We start from the raw sequence: 22,588 nt of genomic DNA, 5'->3' as shown, positions 1-22,588 counted from the left end.
TGAAAAAGCAAAATGGCTGCAAGCATCATGATAAAAAACAGGGAATATATATTTAAAAGTCTGATTGAAACAAAAGGAGCTTAATATAAATTAAAATGGCATTTTGTTTTAAAAATTCTATTAATGTCACCACGTACAATATAGACTAATGACCCTTAGCAAAAAAATGGGAAAAGCTAGTATTTACTAGAGGTTGACTCCCATAATTCTGCCTTCATGGTTCACACTCATATTGTTGGTGCTTTGGATAATTTTAAGATATTTGGATAATATTAACATGTCTTCAGTCATATAACAGTGGTGTGAGCTCAGTAAGCATATTCTCATTTCTCCTACATACTGAAGAATGTTTCTTGGTCTTCTTTCTCAGAACAGAGACCCAAAAGGAGGTGCGTCCAGCAGTGTTCCCTGGTAAAGTACACCGCTGCTGGGTAGGGCCAGGCAGACCAAAAACGTGTACAGCCAGTGCTAAGGCTGGACAGAGAGCTAAGGAGGTAAATGAGGGACTCTGCCTTTGCTACCCTAAGCATAATTGTGGCAAAGCAGAGATTCTGGCCCTAGGACATTTAAGATGGTGATGGCATGCGGCAGCATCTTATGGCCAGGCTGCTGCTTCTGGGGGCAGCAGCATCCTCAAAGGGGACGCGTACATTAGCCATGTGCTCCAAGGGACACACTGCCCGTGTTGCACTAAGCCTGAGCACCCTGGTTCAGTTTAGTACAATTACCAAAGCCAGTCGGCTCAGCCTAAGGACATGCTCAGCCCAAGGGCATGCGTTAGCAGCGTGACAGGGAGGGAAGCTTCGAATTAAGAGCGAGCTCAGATCCATGCTTAACTAGCAGGGCGGATGACTAACGGCAGATCTCTGGCATCGGTACCAAGTTCGGTGCTAACAGAAACTGGGACTGGTACTGCATATAATTCTTTCTGAAATGGATTTGAGAGACCAGACACCAAAGGAGCTTGCCATCATTGTAAACCTCTCCTCTTAATTTAAAACTTTTAGAGAGGTTTAATTGCAAGCACCTATTTTTTTCAAATTATCATTAACAAAAGCACTTTGCTATTAACTGGGATCCCTCCTAAGGTTTTGCTTTTTTTGGTGTTTATTAAAGGTGATGACTAACTCCACCAATACCTGTTACTGGAAACATCCTCCTCACTAATGGCTTTGGCAATATCACCTTCTTATTACAGGCACAGTTATCCTTCTCAAGCACAAAGTTTTACAGGCACTATGGTCCATCTGCACCATTGGAAGTGATTGGAAGGCAAATCTAGACTTTTAAAAATAGGCTTAGTAGTATAGACTAGTAATGATGAAACACTGGTCAATTCTGTCTTCCAGTCTGAGGCAGCTCTTGATTTTCACATCATAATTCTCTCAAAACACTGCTGCTGTGTATAACTGGAGAGTGTTGCTAGTTAAAAAGTACCTGGTGAAAAGGCCCAAACCCCCTCCATTATATTAAGAATATTTAAGTCTCTCTTTGGATCTCACCCAGGTCATGGCTTCTGTAAAATATTAGAAAACACTTAGGCAGCCAATGTACTGTATCTACTGCCTCTTCTAATTCACTCTTCCTCTGTGATTCAGCTGCTCCTGTTTGCTCTAGTCAAGGTAGCTGCTGGGACGCAAGCTCTCGTGAGCGGGAATCACCATGTTGCTGCACACTCGCACACTGCTCAGTGCAGCGGGTTCTCATCCTCACACTTCAATGCGAGCCGGCCGCTAGGAACAACAAACTCGGGGTATTTCTTGCTGAGAGAAAAGGAAGGGAGAGGAACGGCTGCCAGCTTTTGTTTTGGAAGTGCGTGCCACTATGCTGAATGTCATCAACAGAAGAACTTAATTGACAGAAGGATAGATTATCTGACAATAACGCAGATAAAACAAAGACACCGGTCCATATAAAAATAAATTACTGCCAAGACCTCTAAAATATAAAAATACCACACTGCTGAAAGGAAATACTCTTCTATACACCTTGGTAATTGCTCTTAGCTGAACTAGTTTCCATTTTAATTTTATATATTTTCCTTGTTCACTATTTTAATAGTAAGTTATTATCAGTCAAACTGCATAAAAACATAACAAGAATATTAGAACACCAGAAAAGGATCAGAATATCAGAAAAGGATGTCATGGACAGTGAAAGCGGACAGGGAATGGAATGTTGTCCAGACTTTGAACAAAATGTCTTTGGTAGGTCTGAGCTACTTGGGTCTGAACACCCCCAAACGTTGCCGGGGCTTACATCTAAAAGCTTTGTTTAGGCCCATCTCTAGTTAGTTGAGTTATTCAGGGTGACAAGATTTACAGACACAGCTTCTCAGCATGAACAACATGAATGGAGAAATTTATGCTAAGGTGTAGGATTTCTGCAAAACTCATTCGTTATAACGTGGACTCGTTATTGACATAAGAGTTCAATTGTATATGAGGTTCACAGTACAGCTATTAAAATACTGTGTAACATTAGATTAATGTAAAGATTCATGTGTGAGGAAACCAACTGCCACCTGTGGCTTCCATGTCACTGCTATTATTATTCATGAGCTTTAGGCTGCGCATCGATTGTCGCTGTTCTTCATTCACTATTGGAGTAGTTGAACACAGGAGAGAACAGAAATCACCCCGACTATCCCCCCGCAAAAATCAAAAAGGAGCCTTTCCAGTTTTTTTTGTTCAAATTTGTCAGTGTAGTTCCTGGCTTACCTCTTTTCACTGGCTCACAGGTCAGTGCAATATTTAGCACGTATAACACCCCCAAAAAGTCCATAAAATTAAAAGTATTACAAATAATTAAAAAAGTATAAAGTCTGATTATATTTTATCTTAATTATTTTTCTTGACTTTCTGATTTTAATATGACTAGAATTTTCTAAATCTTTTACAGAAGTAGAACATATAAGAAAATTTGGAATTTTAAAGTAAAAATCATCTTAGTGAGATACTGAAATCAGATCATGACGCTGACGCAGTTTAATGGAATTCTAGAACTTATTTAAGTTAGCTTTTACCTTAACGCATCAGGTATTAACTGTGAGGTGTAATTACGTAATATTAAAATGTAACAAAATCGTTTCTGTGATCATACAACAAAGCCTGACTGTTAAAAATTAGAAAACAAGGTTTATAAGAATATGCTGCACTAAAGCTGCATCAGCAGCATAACTTCTTTTGCAAGGAATAAGTCTGAGGAAATTTTTCACTTAAGTCTTTTAAAAACCCTTCACAAACGCCATCTGGTTATGGCCGTTAACTATGGGAAGAGATTGAAAGGAGTGGCTTTACAGACATATGACTACGATACCATAGCACAAGACAAAAAGAACAAGAACATTCAAACTATACTGCAGAGTAGTTATTTTCCCTAGTAAATATATATATATCCGGGGAATAAGTCATAAAATGAAAAACCGTACATCCCTGGAAACCATTTTTAAATCTCATAACCCCCCAACGTTGCTTTTTTACAGATAAGGGAAAGTCATCATATAACTGAGCCAGGAAGGTACGATACTTCTAAAAAATAGTCTCGCGCTAAAGAAATTAAATGCGAATACAGTGAAAATGACAGTATTGTTTACCACGGAAATAATATTTGCACCAAACGGGACACGATAACATCTTCTAAAACAACGGAGCAGCAATACTAATGCCGCTCGATGTTTCAAATGTTTGTATCCAATGTATTTATAACAACCTTTTCAAAGGTTTGTGAGAAATAAATCTAATCTCCCCCTTTTTTCCCAACTACGCATGGTATATGTGCTAACTTACTGAATTCATCCTTCATGCAATTCCAGTTTATTAAAGAGGTTAAAAATTTATAAAACTCTGATGGGATATGGTTTTAATGCTTCATCACACTACCCATCATTTGCTTTTCAATCTAGATCAGAATGATCTTTCCGACTTCCCTGCAATCACCTACCTGCACAGCTAATATTTTCTGAGCGTTCTCCTGAGAGGCTGCCTGGATCCTCGCCAGCCCAGCCTGGATGGAGAGGCCGCGCCGCCTCCGCCGCGCCGCCAGCGCCCCGCGCCGCCGCCTCCGCAGCGCCCGCAGCTGGGGCGGCAACGGCAACGGCAACGGCAACGGCAACGGCAACGGCGGCGGCAACGGCGGCGGCAACGGCGGCGGCAACGGTCGGGGCAGCGGGGGAGAGGCAAGGAGGGGGGGAGGGGGGGGAGGGGGGAAAAAATTAAATTCCCAAGTCAGAGTAGGAGAGGAAATTAATGGCAGCGTTCAAGAAGAATGATGGAGGGAAATATAGAAAGCAGTCAATAGCCCATTCTGCGCTGTACGGACCTGACAGGAATTTCACAGTCCCTTGGTTTTTCAGCCCGCTCATGTGCATTCATCAGAAACCAGTCACATCTGGCTGCCAGGATGGGGGGTTAATTTTCTCTAAATGCCTCAGCAGTTTTGTTCTAGCTGAGGCAAACTCTGTGACTGCAAAGCTGATGAGTAAAATATTTCTACTTCACCCACTTTAACTCAAAACCGATAGCCTCGGGACATATTGAACCTTTCTTAAAAAAATAATCTTTTGAAGCTTTTTGAATGGCACATCAGGTCAGGCCAAAGTTTAAAATGCAAGTTTAAGACTTTGATGGACACAAGGGCTTTTTTCTTTTTTTTTTTTCCCTGTGTAAAGCTTATCATAGCTTGGCAATGTGTGCTTTAGTGCATGACAAAACTAAAGAGAATTAACTTAGCCATCAGCTGCTCAGGGAGAACAATAACAGGAAAGAAATTTCCAGATAGAAGTTCCTATTAATCTACCTAGCTATAACCATGTGACATGAAAGCATCTAACAGCACTAAACTGCACCGAATGCGGCGGCTGAGAGTGACGCTACTTAAAAAATGGATTTTAAATAGACGTATGGAAAAGATAACATCCTAGGAACCGCATTCGGTGCAAAGGATCCTAACTGGAACGATTCAAAGTAGGAGTGCTTACCGGGTAGGCTTTTGCTATTTGCTAACAGTAATTATTGTTACAATCTACAGTTAAGACTGGTATCAATTTTCCCTTAATCTGCAAGTATTTGGAACTCATAAACACGGTGTGGCAGGTCTCGGTCTAGAAGGAAAATGTTTTAATGAGATCCGAAAAGCTACCAACACAGAATGTTTTTGAAAACGACTGTGGGTTTTGGTAAATTCTGCAAACATTGCCGCATACTCTACACGAGTCACAATTTAGAAAATGGAAATTTAAACCACCTAAATGATTGCTTAGTGGAAATACACGGTTTTGTGTTTCATCAGGTTAATTATTTCAATAAATTCCATAGCTATTGTTAGCATGAGGCCTTCAAGAGTATGCCTGTCAACCAGATTAACACAACGGATTGTACCATTCCTTTGGAAATATTACATTTCATTAAGGTCAATGCCACAGGTCAATAATTGGATCAGTTATAAAGAAGCTTTTACATGATAAGATATGACTGCTCTTTAGGAGCAAGCGCAGTGTACCAGGTGAAAAATACACTTTTTCAAAAGAATGTAGATTATAGTAATATCAAGTGAGCTATTACAGCCTAGAGAGTAATTAATGCACATTTTCAAAATTAATGGCCTGATTTTCAGAGATACTGAGTTTCCACAAGTCCCATTAGATTCTATGGAAGCTGTGAGTACTCTGCATCTTTGTAAATGAGGCTGTAAAATATTAAAACAGGTCTTTGTACATAATTCTTTTGAGTCCTGCCAGTGTCTATTAAAAATAACATGAGGGAAGATAGAAAAACTCAATGGGAAAATATAAAAATATCAATCTGAATCACAGCCAAAACCTGGACACAAATAGGAATATGTTTTCTGGTTTGAAGAAGCTTTTCTAAGTACCACTGCTCCTTTCCTCCTATTTTAAGAAAATTTTTTCCCCGAAATTTATCTCTCTCTGCAGGTCTGCTGTTAATTCAACTATTTTCAAATCTCGTGTTATTTGATACCATTATGGAGTCTGAAAAAGAATGCAGGTGAGAGAGGAGAAAAACATAACAACTTATGACATTTTAATAAAACAACCTACTTAAGCCCTAGAAAAACAAATTAAGTAGAAAACTATTTTCTGGATTATCAAAATTCTCATTTTTGTAAAAAGGTAAAATAATTGCAAGATATGTTGTCATGATGAGGAAAATGGTGGTTGGGAGAGCACGTGAAAGGATTCGTCAGTGAATGGTGAAAGGGATCAGTGGCTTTCCAGTTCAACGGCTATCCAGTTTTTTGTCTTGAGAGAATCAAAAGACATTCCAAAATTTTGAGATTTGGCTATTTGAAAGTTGCTATAATATTTGTTGAGAAACTGACAGTTTATAACGGCTGGTGTCCAATGTGACCTTCACTAATGTTTCTCATTTCAAAGAACTGAATAAACACTTGAAAATTGCAAGTCCGTGATAGCTCTTGTTACTATTGTAAGTATCCCTGCATCTAATGCATCTCATATTTTGAATACCTTTTATTGTGCCTAGCATAATGGAGCCTGTGATGCCCATGCCCCCATGTAGCGGGACACAAGGGAGCAATGACTGTGCAGAAATGGGGGACAGGATGGAGCGAAGGCCCCATAGCTCTCGCCTGTTCGGACACTGTCATCCTTGATAAGTCCACCTCTGCCAGACCTCTCACAGTTCTCAGGCCTAAACTTATGTCAAGGGCCTAAAGCCTCAGGCTCTGAAACACATTTGAATGCACTGAGAGAGAAAACCTAAGGCGGGGAAGTGAAAGGAGGACCTCGCCTGCATAAAGTAACACCAACTTGTGATACTGAGCACTTAGTTCAGTGATTTAGCAGTTACGGCTCCTCATTGTTAAAATAAGAGGGAAGGGGAGAAGATGGCACATTTGAGTAAAAGATAAGACCCAACCAAGGGCTTATCTACCAAGACCATGCGGCAACAAAAGCACAAAAGGACACAGACTGGAGGAGGCTCCTTGGAGCTCCCTCTCAGCTGGACTGAGATCCCCGAACCGTCTGTGACCACCGGCTTGATCCTTATCGACAGGTCATATTACCCTCCCTGTGTATGTAGTTTTGTCGTGTTATGTGTTACTATTTCGTGAACCTGTATGCTTGCTTAAGGATTCTGGCTCTCATAATAAACTGCCACCATATAGTACCCGCCTGACTGTGGAGTCTGAGTAGTGGTCGTTCCCCCCCCCCTTCTTTTGGTACTATACGGTGCATGACAGAGCCTAAACCCAATATTTATTAATTTTACAATATTAATTGCAACATAAATAACGTTTATGCACACGATCAGAAATACATGTCTGCGAGAAAGCAACAGCTTGATGAAATAATGTTACCTGAAAGTTTAGAATAAACCGATGGACCCACTGACCTAGGAGGGGCCATGAAATCTCCTGAGTTGACTGCAGACCCTTAGCTGAGGGAACAATTTAAAACAGAAAAATCCTGAGTAACCTAGCTAAAGAGCACTTCCAGCCCAAAAGCAGCCTGTAGATTTCATAGCTTTTGCCATGATCTCTCTATCCCTACAGGCACTGATACTTCTCCCTTAGATCCTCTTCTCGGTCATATAATAGACATAGAGTTATTTGCTTTTCCTTATCTTTTAAATTTTGATCACATGTAGAGACTTAAGAAGGCATGGCATGCATGAGTTGCATACATGACATTGTTGCTAATTCCTTCATTTTTCATTGCTTTTTTTTTCACTATTTGAGAAACATGCTGTTTCCTAAGTATTCTCAACACATTGAGCCAAATGCTGACAGAGAAGGTAACAGCATCTCCAGTGTTCAAGGTGTAGGAATGTGTACAGTAGCCAAATATTTGTATGAGATTCACTTTGTTTCTGACATTTACTTTGCTGTAGGAGCAGGACTGAAGAAAAAAGGAAACAAAAAGATAAGCTAGCTCCAGATTTTGGGGATTCAAAAGGAAAGGAAGCGCCACGATCCTTGTTTCTGTCGTTCTGCCATGGCTGCAGCTGATACAGGTCTGCTGTTAGTCCCCACAAAACAACCTACGTTAAAGGGACTGTAGGGGTTTCTGCAAGCATCAAAACAAAATTCATCCTGCAAGAAGGAGCAATAGCTTTCAAAGAGATGTGGGGTTTTTTTTTGCTGGGAGGGGACAATTTTTGTAGCAAGTGACTCCTCCCAGTCCTCATCCTACAAACAAGAGGATGATGAGCTGATGGCTTTGCTGGAGAGGCACCTTTGTGAGCTGCTGGGGAGAACGAATGACACTGTCAAGGAGTTGCCCTAGCCATACTGCTACTTTGGGGCTTCACTGATACTCTCCTTGGCTTGTGGCTCCCCTCTGTGCCTCACAGCAGAGGGGAGCATATGGCTCTATGTTTAATTCCTTGTTTATATATGGTACTAATATCATCAATAATATCAGCGTAGATTTGGGAAAAGGAGGTGTGAATTAGCTGCCGTTGCTATCTTACTAGAGAGGAAGCTTATGATTCGGGGTACCTTATTCTGTTCTCACCTTTAAGGTTTTTGTTATGCTAAATCAAGATACTTCATTAAATTCATGCCTGATTTGCAATAATATGATTGAAATTAAGCTAATATTTTAATCTGTAATTTCTTATTTGAGGGATCAAACTGGGATAAAAAACACATGATACTGTTTGATGCTGAGGCCTATTCAAGCCTAATTCATTATTCCAGTGTTATTGCTTCTAGGTCCTCATTAATTAATGCTATCACAATATTTGGATTCTCTATACAGTAAACAAAAGGTAAATTGAAAGAAAATCCCACATAGAGAGAAGGAACTGTATCTTATTTAGACCAGAACACTTTTTACTTTTGTTGCCTGGCAGTTCACAGGAACCCAAAATTTTCACCTGCTTCTCTTTTAGTACACAGTCCAGCTGCATAGGACTGGACCAATGCAGATTACAGACATATTTGACAATGGACCCAAAACTAGGGGTGTTTACTTGATTAAACATCAAATGGCACGTGGCCCCGTTAAGAATACAAAGTGAACAGCACATGGAACTCAGTCATGATGCTTTTTCTCGGTCAGTAACATACTACTTGGACTGCTTCAGTTACCAGTTCTGGCCAGTGACTACGTGCTAACATTATATTGGGTTATGACTACAAACCTAATTCTCCTCTCTGCTGTTTTTAATTAGTGAGATTCAACCAATCTGAATATAACTGTTCCTGTTTTACACCTGAGAATGCAAAGAGAGAGTCAGACCTTCTATGAATGAAGTTTCATTTTATTTTCCAAAATTAAATAATAATTATTAATTATTAATTATTAATAATTATTAATAAGACAAATGTATTCTGCATTTAGAACACATACTTGCTTCTAAGGTGTCTGATCCTGTAAAACTGCAAGGTTCTGGATCACATAAAAGGTAGTAGATATTATTATAGGCAGAACTAGGATACTGCTTGTCTCAAAAGAAGTTCCTCTTTAAATTTTACCAAACTTTAAACATTTGATCTAAAAATGTGCATGGCAGGTGTTTGCCTCAGGCTGAATTTGTTTGGATAGCCCAAGCAGTTTGCTTTTTTTGTGAGGTATTCCGGGCAAAATACATTATTCTGCTCCTGTTACAGAATTATACTGATGTTTCCTTTACTAGATGCAGTATGCAAAGGGGACTCACATTTCAAAGGGGACAGCATTTTCGTATGTGATATGACTTTTTCATAAAAATAATCTGGTGAAAACTGTAAGTCTTTGGAAAAATATTGACTGCAGATAGTAACTAGTACATTTTTCCATTGTTATCAACCAAAATTTTTAAAAATACTGTCCTCTGTAAGCATTCTTGAGCCTCTCACTGGTCCTACATTTGATCAGATTGTTTATGTACCAGCCTTGCCGAGCAAGTAAGAATGCTTATGTCTTTATAACTCTACCCTGTACATAAACCATCTTCACAAAGCAATTTGTCATATGTTAGATCAGGAATACAGCACTGTGCTGGTTTTGGCTGGGATAGAGTTAATTTTCTCCATAGTAGCTAGTATGGGTCTGTGTTTTGGATTTGTGCTGGAAACAGTGTTGATAACACAGGGATGTTTCCGTGACTGCTGAGCAGTGCTTACACAGAGTCAAGGCCTTTTCTGCCTCTCACCCCACCCCACCAGAGAGCAGGCTGGGGGTGCACAAGAAGCTGGGAGGGGACACAGCCGGGACAGCTGACCCCAACTGACCCAAGGGATATTCCACACCATATGACGTCATGCTCAGCATATAAAGCTGGGGGAAGAAGAAGGAAGGGGGGGACATTCGGAGTGATGGCGTTTGTCTTCCCAAGTAACCATTATGCATGATGGAGCCCTGCTTTCCTGGAGATGGCTGAACACCTGCCTGCCCATGGGAAGTAGTGAATGAATTCCTTGTTTTGCTTTGCTTGTGTGCGCGGCTTTTGCTTTACCTATTAAACTGTCTTTTATCTCAACCCATGAGTTTTCTCACTTTTACCCTTCCGATTCTCTTCCCCCATCCCACTGCGGGGGAGTCAGCGAGCAGCTGTGTGGTGTTTAGTTGCTGGCTGGGGTTAAACCACAGCAAGCACTGAAACTTGATTTTCTCTATAATGTCTGTTATTTTGGTCCAGGATGAGATTCATCACTGACAACAGTGTGCCTATCTGTGTATCAGCGTAAATATCCATCTATCGGTGCTCAGGAAACACAGAGAAAAAAAAGTCTTTGTGAAAATCAGAAGGTATATTTGGATCAAACTGTGAAGTCTGTGTTAAGGATGCCAACTTGTGATTAAGAAATCCAACTGTTAATCAAAACTGGTGCAATTCTAACCGTCATAGTCTAATCTAGGCTTTACATAGCTATGCTAGGATACAGTAACATCAAACAAGGAAATCCAAACCTAGACCATAAAAATGGAATATGGATTGCCAGTGCAATAATATTTTACCAGAAAAAAGCTGATTTTCTGAGTTTTCCTTCAAGTACCAACTGAAATTTCCTTTTCCTTTCCTGAAGTTTCCTTCATAAACAGCCTGAAAACTAGGAAGCAAACTCAGCCACACAGCTCAAGGAATGGAAATTTCTCTGATTACAGACTTGGAGACATAGCTACTCTGAACAAAGGTTGATTCCAGACTGAAAACAATCTAAGGAAATACAAGAAATACAAATTGAGACCTTTAAAAGAACTAGCAGCTGCAGATGATGTTGCAGTTTCAGTAGGTAGGTAAAGCTACTTACCAAGGGACATCCATATCCATTTGTGGATATTAAAAAGAAGAAGAAATGGACTAAGCAGCAGCAAGAATGGAAAATATACATAGCTGAGGCAGATGAGAGAAACAGATGGGCAGAGCATTTCCAAGAAGTCTCACTAGACTCAGCCCACCACCAATACCATATTTTGATGAAGTATTATGAACCTAAACCATTTAACATTAACAATAACCAATTGAGATGTCAGCAATACACACAGCAATCCAGAAGCTAAAAAATGTCAAGGCAGACGGCAATGATCATATCACAGAGAAATGGAGCACTAGATCCCACCATTTAAACAAAACTCACAGAATTATTTAGAGAAAAAAGACCTCTCCCCTCCATTCTGCAAGAGAAAAGGTTTGCAATGTAATATCATACAGGATGAAGTTGGGCAGAAATCTTAGTAAACAATAGGCTGGATTCAGCTCAAGTGAACATGAATGAGCTAGACATAGTCATACTAAGGACCATCATAAAATAATACATTATCAGTTCTCAAAAACACTTGGAAAGCTTACGTACACCTGCAATCCTATACTGAGCATGAGTCAGGTTCACGCTGTGAAGAAGGCAGAGAATGATGGAAGACAAAGTACACTGTAATGATCAAGGCTCCTGAAAGTAACCCTGCAGAAATGTATTATATTCGTATCTCTGCCACACTGTATCCCTGGCACGTTAACCAAATCATTTAAACTCAGTTTTTCAGAGATAACTGGGAATTTTGTGCTCTCTCTTTTTTGGGGGACATCCAATTTAAGTCTTTAATTTCTAGAGCTGATTAGCAATGACAGATTCAACTGAAGACACTGGGAAGACTTGAAATCATAGTGTGTGATGAAGAAGGGTGTATTTCTGGCATTACTGTACCAGGGCTAGATCTGCAAAAGGCTTTAGGCATCTGACTGCTATGTTAGGCAGCTAAAACCGTAGTTATTCTATGGTGTTGACAGTACAGGAAACTAAGATTATTTCACTGAATTATTTTATTAAAACACGACTCTCTTTTACATTCAGTGAATATAACTCTTTCAACACCACTCTTGACTGACACTGATATAACTGGTACCTGACCTTCTGGTACCTGACCTTCTGGATTCAACATAATATTATTTTGTAATTCTGCAGTAGTCCCTCTTGAGACATCAGTTTATTACAAAATGTAGCAAACCAAAATGAAACTAACAGAAGAAGAATTAACTACTAGTCACTGCTGTCAGTAGTAACCTACTATGATTTTCAGACCTGAGCAAATTACCGTTACATGTTGAACAGAGACTAATATGTCACTTCTAAATCTACACTTTCTCTATTTTCAAATGATGCTAATCTTATATCAGAGGACCCAATGTGTGTGTCATATTAATTCAACAGTGAGCTGTGAATGCTAAATTCTATGTAAATGACATAAGCCTTATCAGTTCCATTCATTGTTACAACTCAAACAACGGCAATTACAACAACTCTACAGATTTTGGCGCTGTAAGAATGGCAGATTTATTAGCAAAATCCAGTTAATATTTATCTTTTTATACTATTCAACTACCAAGTTACACCTGTACAATATAGAAAGCTCCTAAGTAATGAGATATTTCTTTATTGTCAAATCTGTTCCACAGACTGCTGGTAAAGATTACATAGCTCATTTAAATAAAGCTCTTTTGTCAACAGACTGGATATACTTTAAAAATGAGTGAAAGCCTCATGAAAAAAACAAATCTCAGCTGATGTGCAAGTATACATGAAAAGATGCACTTGTTTTTTGACCTTATTTCAGTTGTGAATGCTTTGATAAGCAGATTAGCAACGTTAAATTTTAAAAAAGGAAAACTGTATTTCAAGATCCACTGAAAAGCAAACGAAGAAAAGCGTGAAAAATCAGAGTACAAGCTTCTAAAAATATCGGTGAATGCAGACAAAAACATCAGTTAATGGAGGAAGAAAAAAATTAAAGACTGGTATTATGATTTTTAACTGCTGTCAGGAAAAAGATAAGGAAAAGAGACAATAGAGTAAGATCAGGGTATCTTTCTGCTTACTGTGGCTACTTACTGTAGGCATTTTTAATACCAATCTGAAAATGAAAAGTGTGCTTTCTATATTAGGTTCCTGAAAATGTAGCCTAGTGTTTGATGCTGAGTGGATATAGAATACGTGTGATGTTATTCTTTCCTCAAAGGTTTTTATAATTGTCAATTTCTACTGCTATACAAGGGAAATGTATCCGTACTTATCCAGATGGCTTTCTCTATATCATTTAGTAGCACTGATAATCAAATACTGCTATTTCCTCCTCAGGATCCTGAAGCAATGAATGGAAACATCTTGAAAAGGTGCAGATAATTCCACTTACTCCAAACCAAAGGTTTATAATTTTTAAGGTTTTTTTGCCTCCAAAGCTCTCATCTGCAGAAGCCTACAACTTTTCCCAACTTTTATTTGGTATTTGCACAAGGCCATTAGAGGAACATGTCAGACAGCACAGGCTGAAGTGTCAAAACCCTGCAAGTAAACAAGATTGCTCCAAAGAAATTCTTGACCTTGCCATTAATTTCTCCTGTTAAAGCAGCCATAGTCTCTAATCATTCCTTTTAGAGAGTCTACTGCTTATTCTGAAAAGAAGAAATTGCACAATAAAATACCATATCTCATCCTCTGTCCCCTCCTAAAGGATTTCTGGAGTATAATTGTTAACACATTTTTCAAAAAGTAAACTCGCACTCTTGACATTTAGTGTTGTTGAGAATTTTTTTCATGAGCTTGTAATCTTAAAAATAAAACTAATAAACTAACATTAATATGAGTATGTTACACTACTTCCCCAAACAATTTGATAGTGAGGTCTAAGATAAGCTCCATCTTTGTGAAGGGTGAATTCATGCCTTCTTTGCTACCTTTAAAATACACTAGGATTAATTACCAAAAAGTACTTCAGTTGTAGACCTAGCAGAATACAGAGACAGCACGCTGCCTGTCTTGACTAAGGAACATCAAATATTATGATGATAAACATTTATATTGAGCAGTTGCTTCTGATTCATATAAAGTATCTCTTGATTATTGCAAAACAGTGAAACGAAATTCAAAGGAAGAATTTTTTTTTTCCTAGATGACACATACATTTATCAGTTATCCCCTATAACTTCATGAGAACTCAAGGATCATAAATCAAGCCTATCTTGCTCTCTGATCAGAAACCAACCTCTTGTAACCAGACAGTACTGCCATTTCCTTTGTGTTTTGAGGCCTTTGCCACCTGCCTATGATCTCACCAGAGCTGTTAGTCACCAGCCTATTCCCAGGCTTTGTGCAGCGTGACCGTGTGCCACGATAGCCCAGGTCATACAGTTGGCACCTCCACAGTCACGCATGCTCCTGGATGCTTGGCTGAATCCCCACCAGCATCCCTTTAGCCGTGGCAGAAACCTGACTTAGTTAACCATTTGAGGAATGACATGGGCTTCAGCTGAGCCTTTGCCAGGCTTTGCACAAGAATTTCCCACGTGGGTTTGCACAATACGCCGTCCGGACAGTGAAAGCAGCCCAGAGGCTGGATATTCTGCAGGGCCAACTTGAGCACAGAGAGGTAAGTATGCTTCCTGGAAGGCAATGAATCAATCAGAAGAACAGCTGGCCAATTAAGATGTGCATAACTTCTTGCCAGATGTTACCTCTGTGCTGATGGCTGACTGCATCTTAGAGATGCACATTGTTTCTCAACCCCTGGGGCTACTTTCATATCGTTAAGTAAACACAGCTAGGAACCCTTCTACGGCAGTAAGGCTAAGTTGCACAGGCTGGCTTTGTCCGCACTATGTAGTCCACTACCACTTCTCAGTCTTGTGTGATAGCCTCATTGCCCTAAGACACAAATGGCATTTTAGGGGGAGAGGGGTTAACGGATGAATGACTGAATTAATGTGAAGGCTTTGTTTCAGCCTATGAAGACGAAACAGAGAGTAGGCATTGCATACCCTTAGGTATGGCAAAGCCTCTTGGGACAGTGGTGGAATACTGTATTGTGCTGAAGGACCTAAAGCTGGTGATGTCCCATCCACGTTCCCTGCTTGAGGCAGTCCCTGGTGCATGTTATTCCTTGACTCATGTTAGGCCTTCTCTTGGAAAGTGCTAGCTAGCACAAGCCAAAACAGGACATGGTACCATAAATATACAGTATGGAGGACTACGGAACAGGTCAAGCGAGGTCCCTAACCCTCTTTTATTTTGCGGACTAGATGTCACCTTCATGGCCAACAGTATCCTGTTAAAAAAGTGTCTTGGAAAGAGCCAGATGCACTCATGCTCTTCATAAACAATAAGTATTGAATTCATAAATTATAAGAATTCATGGGTAGGATGGGATTATGAAGGGAACATGAAGGTTGGAGGGGGTCCAACTTCAACAAGCAGGGGAAGATAAGCAAAATACATGTGGCTAGAGGGTATTACAGTAGGTCAGGTTAAGAACGACACTGTGAAGGGAGGAAGGGATATCTTGAGACTTATAAACTGAAGTCTAAGTCATCAACTAACTTGAATTTGACATCCTTATTCTAACCAAACACCCTTCTCTTCTCATCTAGCACCAGAGATTAGATTTCAGAAATCTTATGAAAATTCTTCAACCTAGTCACCCCCTTCCTGACTTTGACTCTAGCTCTGATTTACATCTTTAGGCCAGACAGCTGTTTTCCTTCTTGCTTGACCCAGAGGTCAACATAAGGTGACAGAATGCCCTTTCTTGCTTACTAAACATAAGCATCTTTTGAGGTTTACAAAGAGTGAGATTCCCATACTCATCACATCTACACATCAGCTTCTCAGTACAGTCACTTATCCTGTATGACTCTTGCTAGCATTCTCACCGAGACCTCTAAAGAGTTACTTAGTTCTCTGATCTAAGAACGTAGCACTCAAACAGGCAGTCCTTGTTAGGATTTGACTGTATTTTTCCACCACCATTATGTGCCTGTCTTCAGTCAGGATGGATATTGTATTGCAAAAATGAATATTACAGGGAAGGCAGAAATTAAAATGGTGTTCACAGACTGGAGTTTACAATTAGTTAGATACTTAGCTTCAGTCTGTCATAATATGTATTGTATTAACTAGCCATTAAGATAGTTGGAATAAAATATTACAAGTCTTGACAGAACCCTTTGTCCTCAGAAGGGCTTAGGGATTCAGCCACATTTCTGTAGGAAGCACAACGTGAGCAGAAGGAAAAGGCTAAATGAAGTTACACACCGTCAATAATTAAATCACTCAGTAAGTACTGTAAGTCATTCATACAAAAGTCTCAAATTATAAGAAATACCACAGATGCCATGTAGACTCAGATAATGTGATGTAGGTTAGGACCTAATGTAAAGGAGAAGTTTGAATGGTATTCCAAAAGCATTGATTCATTGTAGTTCCTTCTTCCAGTTCTCAGAAGAAGAAAGATGAAGGAGAGGAAAAAGAAAGATGAAGAAAAAAAATTAAGAAGAACAAGAAATAAGAAAGCATGTGTCTGAGAAGGCAGGATGAGAATTCTTCACCTTGACAGTGCAGCTCTATTTCAATCTGCAATATTCCCACCTCAATATTTCATAAAGAAACAAAAATATGGAAAGAATACTGTTGGAAAAATTCCCCGATACATTATTTGTAGTAACTCTAAAGTGTATGAGTAAACAAACAAACAAAAGGTTTCTCAACTTTTGTTGTTCTATCTGCTCTTCTATACTTCACAATATCTTCTCCCCTTCAAATTTAGAGAGCTCAGAAAGCAGATAATCTGCTATTGCGTTTACAGGCTGAATTTCAAAGTGTAGTCTATGTCTCTTCTAGTACGTGCACGGACTTTGAATAGGGCAGAATATTCTAAGTATCAATGAAATAAAGCAGAACTGTGCATGCAAACAAACTGAAATTGTTTTTCTTCAACAAAACTGCCACAGATAACAGGACAGATTCAAATGGATGTGGACCACAAAGAACTTTGGGTGGTATGGCACGTGAGATGGCTAATAACAATACACTATGCTAGTAACCAGCACTGAGTCAACTGCAACAGTATAGGTTTCAACAGTGCTGTTTTTATAGCCAAGGAGAGACTAATTTGTGCACTCCTGGATTTCATTATTTTGTCTTTATTTAGTCATTTAATTGCTCAAAATGTTCTTTAACAATTCTCCATGCTTTTACTTCTAAATTTTTACTCAAGCTGAATTCTGTTGTTTATGTGTGTGTATTATATTTCCCTCACTTTTCCTCCTCAACAGCATCCAGAGTTTGGCAGCCATCAATTAGATTGTAATGCTATTGTAAATTATTTAGTATATTTCATAATGATAAAGCAGCACTTTATGTAGCAATAAGGTAAGGTCTCTAGTATAGTCCCTGACAAAAACTTCAATCATGTGATCATATTCTGCTTGTCACTTAAAAATTTAATGCAAGAGCTAAATAACTTTTCATTTCCTGATGCATTAGGAAGTTTCCAGCCACTTCATCCATTTCTAAAGGAAAGAAAAATATTACTTGTGGGCATTCCTGTTTCCTGGAAGTAGCAATTGTAAGATTCACCTACTCATTTTTCACCTGTGGGCTATGAGTGCTACTTGGCACTCCCCTGGTCCCCTCATCTGGAGGACCCATAGAAGCACAACAGATTTTCCTCCCTGTCTGCATGCAGCAGTTTCCAGCACAATGAAATCTGGGGCCCTCATACAGCTGATGTGCATATAGGTCTCGTCCTGTTGCTGAATGGGGAAATAGCCAGGATGTGTACCCGCAAACAAGAGCTGGGTATGCCCTTGTTCCAGAGCACAGACAAAGCCTGAAACGTCCACAACTGAATCTTGTATTTCACACCCTGCTTTCAGGAAAAGGGGAAGAGCCAAATAGTGAAGTGAATAGTGAAGACAGGCAAATAGGACAATCATATTTTCAATTTATGAGAAAAGTAAAACCCCAAAAGCAACAATGCTAGTGAAATTAACAGCAACTAAAGTCAAATTCACTCAGCAACTGCAATGGCCCCTAGGATTTGTCATTTTTAGATTGCAGCAAGGAAACTGGAAGTCCTAGGAGGCCAGGCTCTAGCCCAGATAGATCCATGCCTCATCCCTTAGCACCACAACAGGGAGCCTATTAACACTGACAAGGCTGACTGCCCTGAAATTGCAGTCTTTTAAAACATTGACAATCTTGGCCCCAATGGCCCAAGGCCTCAGGACCTGTGCCCCAGATTTCGGGGAACACCTCAGGACCTCCAGGTGTCAAGTGTCTTGCTTTTGTGTAAGCCACCAGGGTCCCCGCTGCAGAACTGGGACCACAGTTTCTATTACGGGGGGCCACACAGATGCAGTCGGGCTACCTAGACCTCAGGCGGTATGTTAGGAGGAACCACGCTGGAGTCACAGACCCCTGCCTAGTAAGGGGAATTCGGCATCTCTCTCAAACTCCAAGCAGGGTTGCACTGAAAACTTAGTTTCTATTAGTGACAAATTAATCAAACTCAAGATGTTAAATAAATTGTCACCTAATTTTTTCTTTCATTAATGTTGCTGGCAGATTTTCATTTACTTGTTACTATCACTTAGTTAGGTGTGTTTCTTAAACAAAAAATTATGCACATCTTAAATATTCAATCAAAAAGGTTTTCTATATACCAATTACAGCCCTTACTATACAGGTATTATATTTACAAGGCAAATGTATTAAATAGGAAGCATTGAAATAAAAAGATCAGACAAAAATTGGTGAACACTGCTTCCAAAGATGTATGTATTTAATGGATGTTACCTTAAAATTGGTGTCTATGTTCACTTTTCTTCTTAGCAAGGATTATTACTGTATAGTCATCTTTTCCCAACTCATGAAAAATTCTCCAGAACTGATGAAAATTCAAGCGTGTATGAAAACAAGGAAGTCATTACTAGCATGTAAGCTGTAGATTGATTTTCACTATGTTTGTCAAGAACTTTGGGCTTTTTAATCCTTCTTTGAAATGCAGTCTGTATAAACCCTTTCAAATAGCAGTTTTCCTAGGTAAGAGCTGACAGCAGTAATAAACAGGACAGAAAACACATCTTTGGTTAAACTATTTTAACGAGGAGGTGCTTAAACCATCAATGACCTGAGTCAGTGACTTCGGTAACCATGAGTTAGTTGGCAGGTTCCACCTATCTTGATTTCCGAGATTCTTAACAGTCACAATTAAACAAATAGATTCAGTATTATGTTCCTGATTACCAGATAAATGAAAGATGCAAAAAGGAATCTAGTTAATGCCTTTGTAATCACACACAATTACCTTAAAAGGATAATAAAAAGGAAAGAGAAATGTTCAGAAGTTAGGAAATGCCAGACTTACAGTTGCTTTTGCAATGTTGATTTAAGACCCTATGTATTATGATATGGTTCATAGTCTTTTTCCTATCTTTTTCAAAGCAATGGGTGGACTCACATTGAACAGATCAACATGTGCAGTGGAAGAGAGTATTTCTGGGGCAGACTATTTCTGCAGAGTATAACAATATTCCATGTGAGACAGAGCTAAAAGGGGGTGAAACACTACCCCAAAGAGTTTCATAGATGTTGTTGAGAGCGACTGACAGCTGAGATTTAGGAATCTTTAATTCCTTCTCAGTCTCTGAAAGGAGAGTGGCCTTAATAGACAGAGGTTCTTCCGTTTCTCCATAGGCTGGCTCAGACTTACTGGAAAACTCCGGTATCTCCCTGGACCACTTTTTTTTTTCCAAATCACCATTTGCCTATCCTTACCCTGTCTCCTTGTCCCACTACTGCCAGTCTCCATTGCACAAATATTCAATCTAATTCTAGAAAGTCTTAATCTCACATTCCCTACATTCCCTAAAAGACAGTAAAAACTGTGTCTTAAGTAGCCTGAAACTGTGAATTAATAGTAGACTGAGGGGAGTTTTATCCATACCACAAGCATGTGTCAACACTGCAAAATAAAGGAGGACTATGGAGCAAACTTTACTGCTAGACATCTGATCATCAAGGCTGTTAGTTCAGTCTCTGGTTTTATTTCAGACTAACCCATGTGCTCTCTTGCAGGCAAAGCCCACATATGATTCACTCCAGGGACTGCTCCCAGAAAGCTTTATATCCCCAGACACCCTACATGTCATCATGCCACATATCATGGCATATTATATGTACCTTCACTTTAATACTCTTTTAAAAAATCTACTCTGGTGGATTCACATGATTTCAAATAAATGAAGCTGAAATATGGAAGTACATAGTATTAACCACCAGTTAAGGCTGCAAGGTCCCTGCTGAGGTCCAGAGGACAGAAATCCATAACCAAGTGCTGTGTAGTGTGGACAAGCCACTGGTACTGACAAAGTCAGCCTTGGCACTGTGGAAACCAGGAGGAAATATCATTTGGGCTTGAGCCCAAAGGAGCTCTCCTTGGCTTCCTTTTTTTTTTTGGCCTTTTTTAATGTATCAGAAGTGCCTGAAAAGCAATGCTGTCAGTCTTTGTTGCAATGATGTTCTGGTTTCAGCTGGGGTAGAGTTAATTTTCTCCATAGTAGCTAGTATGGGGCCATGTTTTGGATTTGTGCTGGAAACAGTGTTGATAACACAGGGATGTTTTCGTGACTGCTGAGCAGTGCCTACACAGAGTCAAGGCCTTTTCTGCCTCTCACCCCACCCCACCAGAGAGCAGGCTGGGGGTGCACAAGAAGGTGGGAGGGGACACAGCTGGGACAGCTGACCCCAACTGACCAAAGGGGTATTCCACACCATATGACGTCATGCTCAGCATATAAAGCTGGGGGAAGAAGAAGGAAGGGGGGGACGCTTGGAGTTATGGTGTTTTGTCTTCCCAAGTAACCGTTAGGCGTGATGGAGCCCTGCTTTCCTGGGGATGGCTGAACACCTGCCTGCCCATGGGAAGTAGTGAATTAATTCCTTGTTTTGCTTTGCTTGCATGTGTGGCTTTTGCTTTACCTATTAAACTGTCTTTATCTCAACCCATGAGTTTTCTCACTTTTACTCTTCCGATTCTCTCCCCCATCCCACCGGGGGGGAGTGAGAGAGCGGCTGTGTGGTGCTTAGTCGCCGGCTGGGGTTAAACCACAACAAATGATAATGCTGAAAAATTGAAAGTATAAGTGTCAGAAGCTGAATTTTCTATTTTTGGTGATCTTTTCCTCCCCACTTCTGTGTGTGTTTCTCTTCTACTTTTCAGGACACAGGTTCAGTGTCTAAGAGCAGAAGTAACAATAGTTACAGCTCATCATCAGTTTTCCCTTTCTGCAAAAGGAAAAGAAAGCACACTCCACATGCACCTTGCTTTCTTTTGGAAGAAAATTTGAGTGCACAAACAAGGAGGGAAACACTGTGCTTCAAAAGCTTCCCAGTTTGGAAGATCAGGAGAGCAGGACTGCAGGGCACACAGCAGGTACACCTACCTGTCAGTGCAGACACAGTTACCGTATCCTAGATAACAAAATTAGTAAGTCTGTTTCAAATTAAAGACCAGGTTCACTAGCACACCAACTGTTTTTCACTCCTCTAATGCAAAATAAGTGCTTATTTGGATGCTTTACACTGTTCTAGAGTTTGGAAAGGCAGTAAAGAGTGTATCAATAAATTCAGCTTTACGAGTTGAATTTATTTAAAAAAAAACACATAAAACCAGACTGAGATCACTTTTCTTTAACATATCTTTAAGTATTTCATTCAAAAGTTGTAAAGGCCCCTTAACCCTTACCCTTCTGAGGTCAATCATATGTGCTATATAGAATAAAATATTACTATTTTTTTCTAGTACCTGAAATTTATGCAAAAAATAAATCCACCATAAGTCCAAATCAAGAAGAAAAATACATCTTCAGTGCCAAAACTACCTCATCTAAGGCAACCACTTCAGTATAAGTACAAAGCTCTTACCTTGTATGGATGTTAGACAACAGAAGATAACATTTGTCTGCAAAGTCAGCTATTACGCTATAGATAGCAAAAAAAAATGCAGAAATTTTAAATATATGTTGAAAACCCACATAAGTACAAAGCTTTGAACTTGGTCAATAGTCTAGAAAAGCCAGGTTTTAGCAATTACACTATAACTAAAGAGTTGATAATTAAAAACCTTCATGTCATTGGACATAACAAGATTTATAATACAGAGCTTGCTGAAATACATCCACTAGGAATGTAGAAAAAGTAGTTTATTATATCATATAATCTGATACATATTTATTGTATAGTTCAAGAATGCATCTTAATAAGACCTAAAGACTCTCCTAATTGAGATTCCCCAACAGAGTATGCGTGTTTGTTACCAGTGGTTTTTTACTGCATGACATATCTCTTT

General features: G+C 39.5%; 1 protein-coding gene across 1 annotated transcript in view; it reads right to left on the bottom strand.

Annotated features, from left to right (window-relative positions):
• Positions 1-22,588, bottom strand: part of CCDC178 (coiled-coil domain containing 178) — a 197,725-nt gene that overhangs the window by 18,624 nt on the left and 156,513 nt on the right. Inside the window, 1 exon segment of the mRNA XM_076328954.1 lies at positions 3,943-4,077. Coding sequence (XP_076185069.1) covers positions 3,943-4,077 — 135 coding nt within the window.

The sequence above is a fragment of the Aptenodytes patagonicus genome, chromosome 2 (genome assembly GCF_965638725.1).
Source record: "Aptenodytes patagonicus chromosome 2, bAptPat1.pri.cur, whole genome shotgun sequence".
Classification (NCBI taxonomy): domain Eukaryota; kingdom Metazoa; phylum Chordata; class Aves; order Sphenisciformes; family Spheniscidae; genus Aptenodytes; species Aptenodytes patagonicus.
This window is presented reverse-complemented; position numbering and strand designations above follow the sequence as displayed.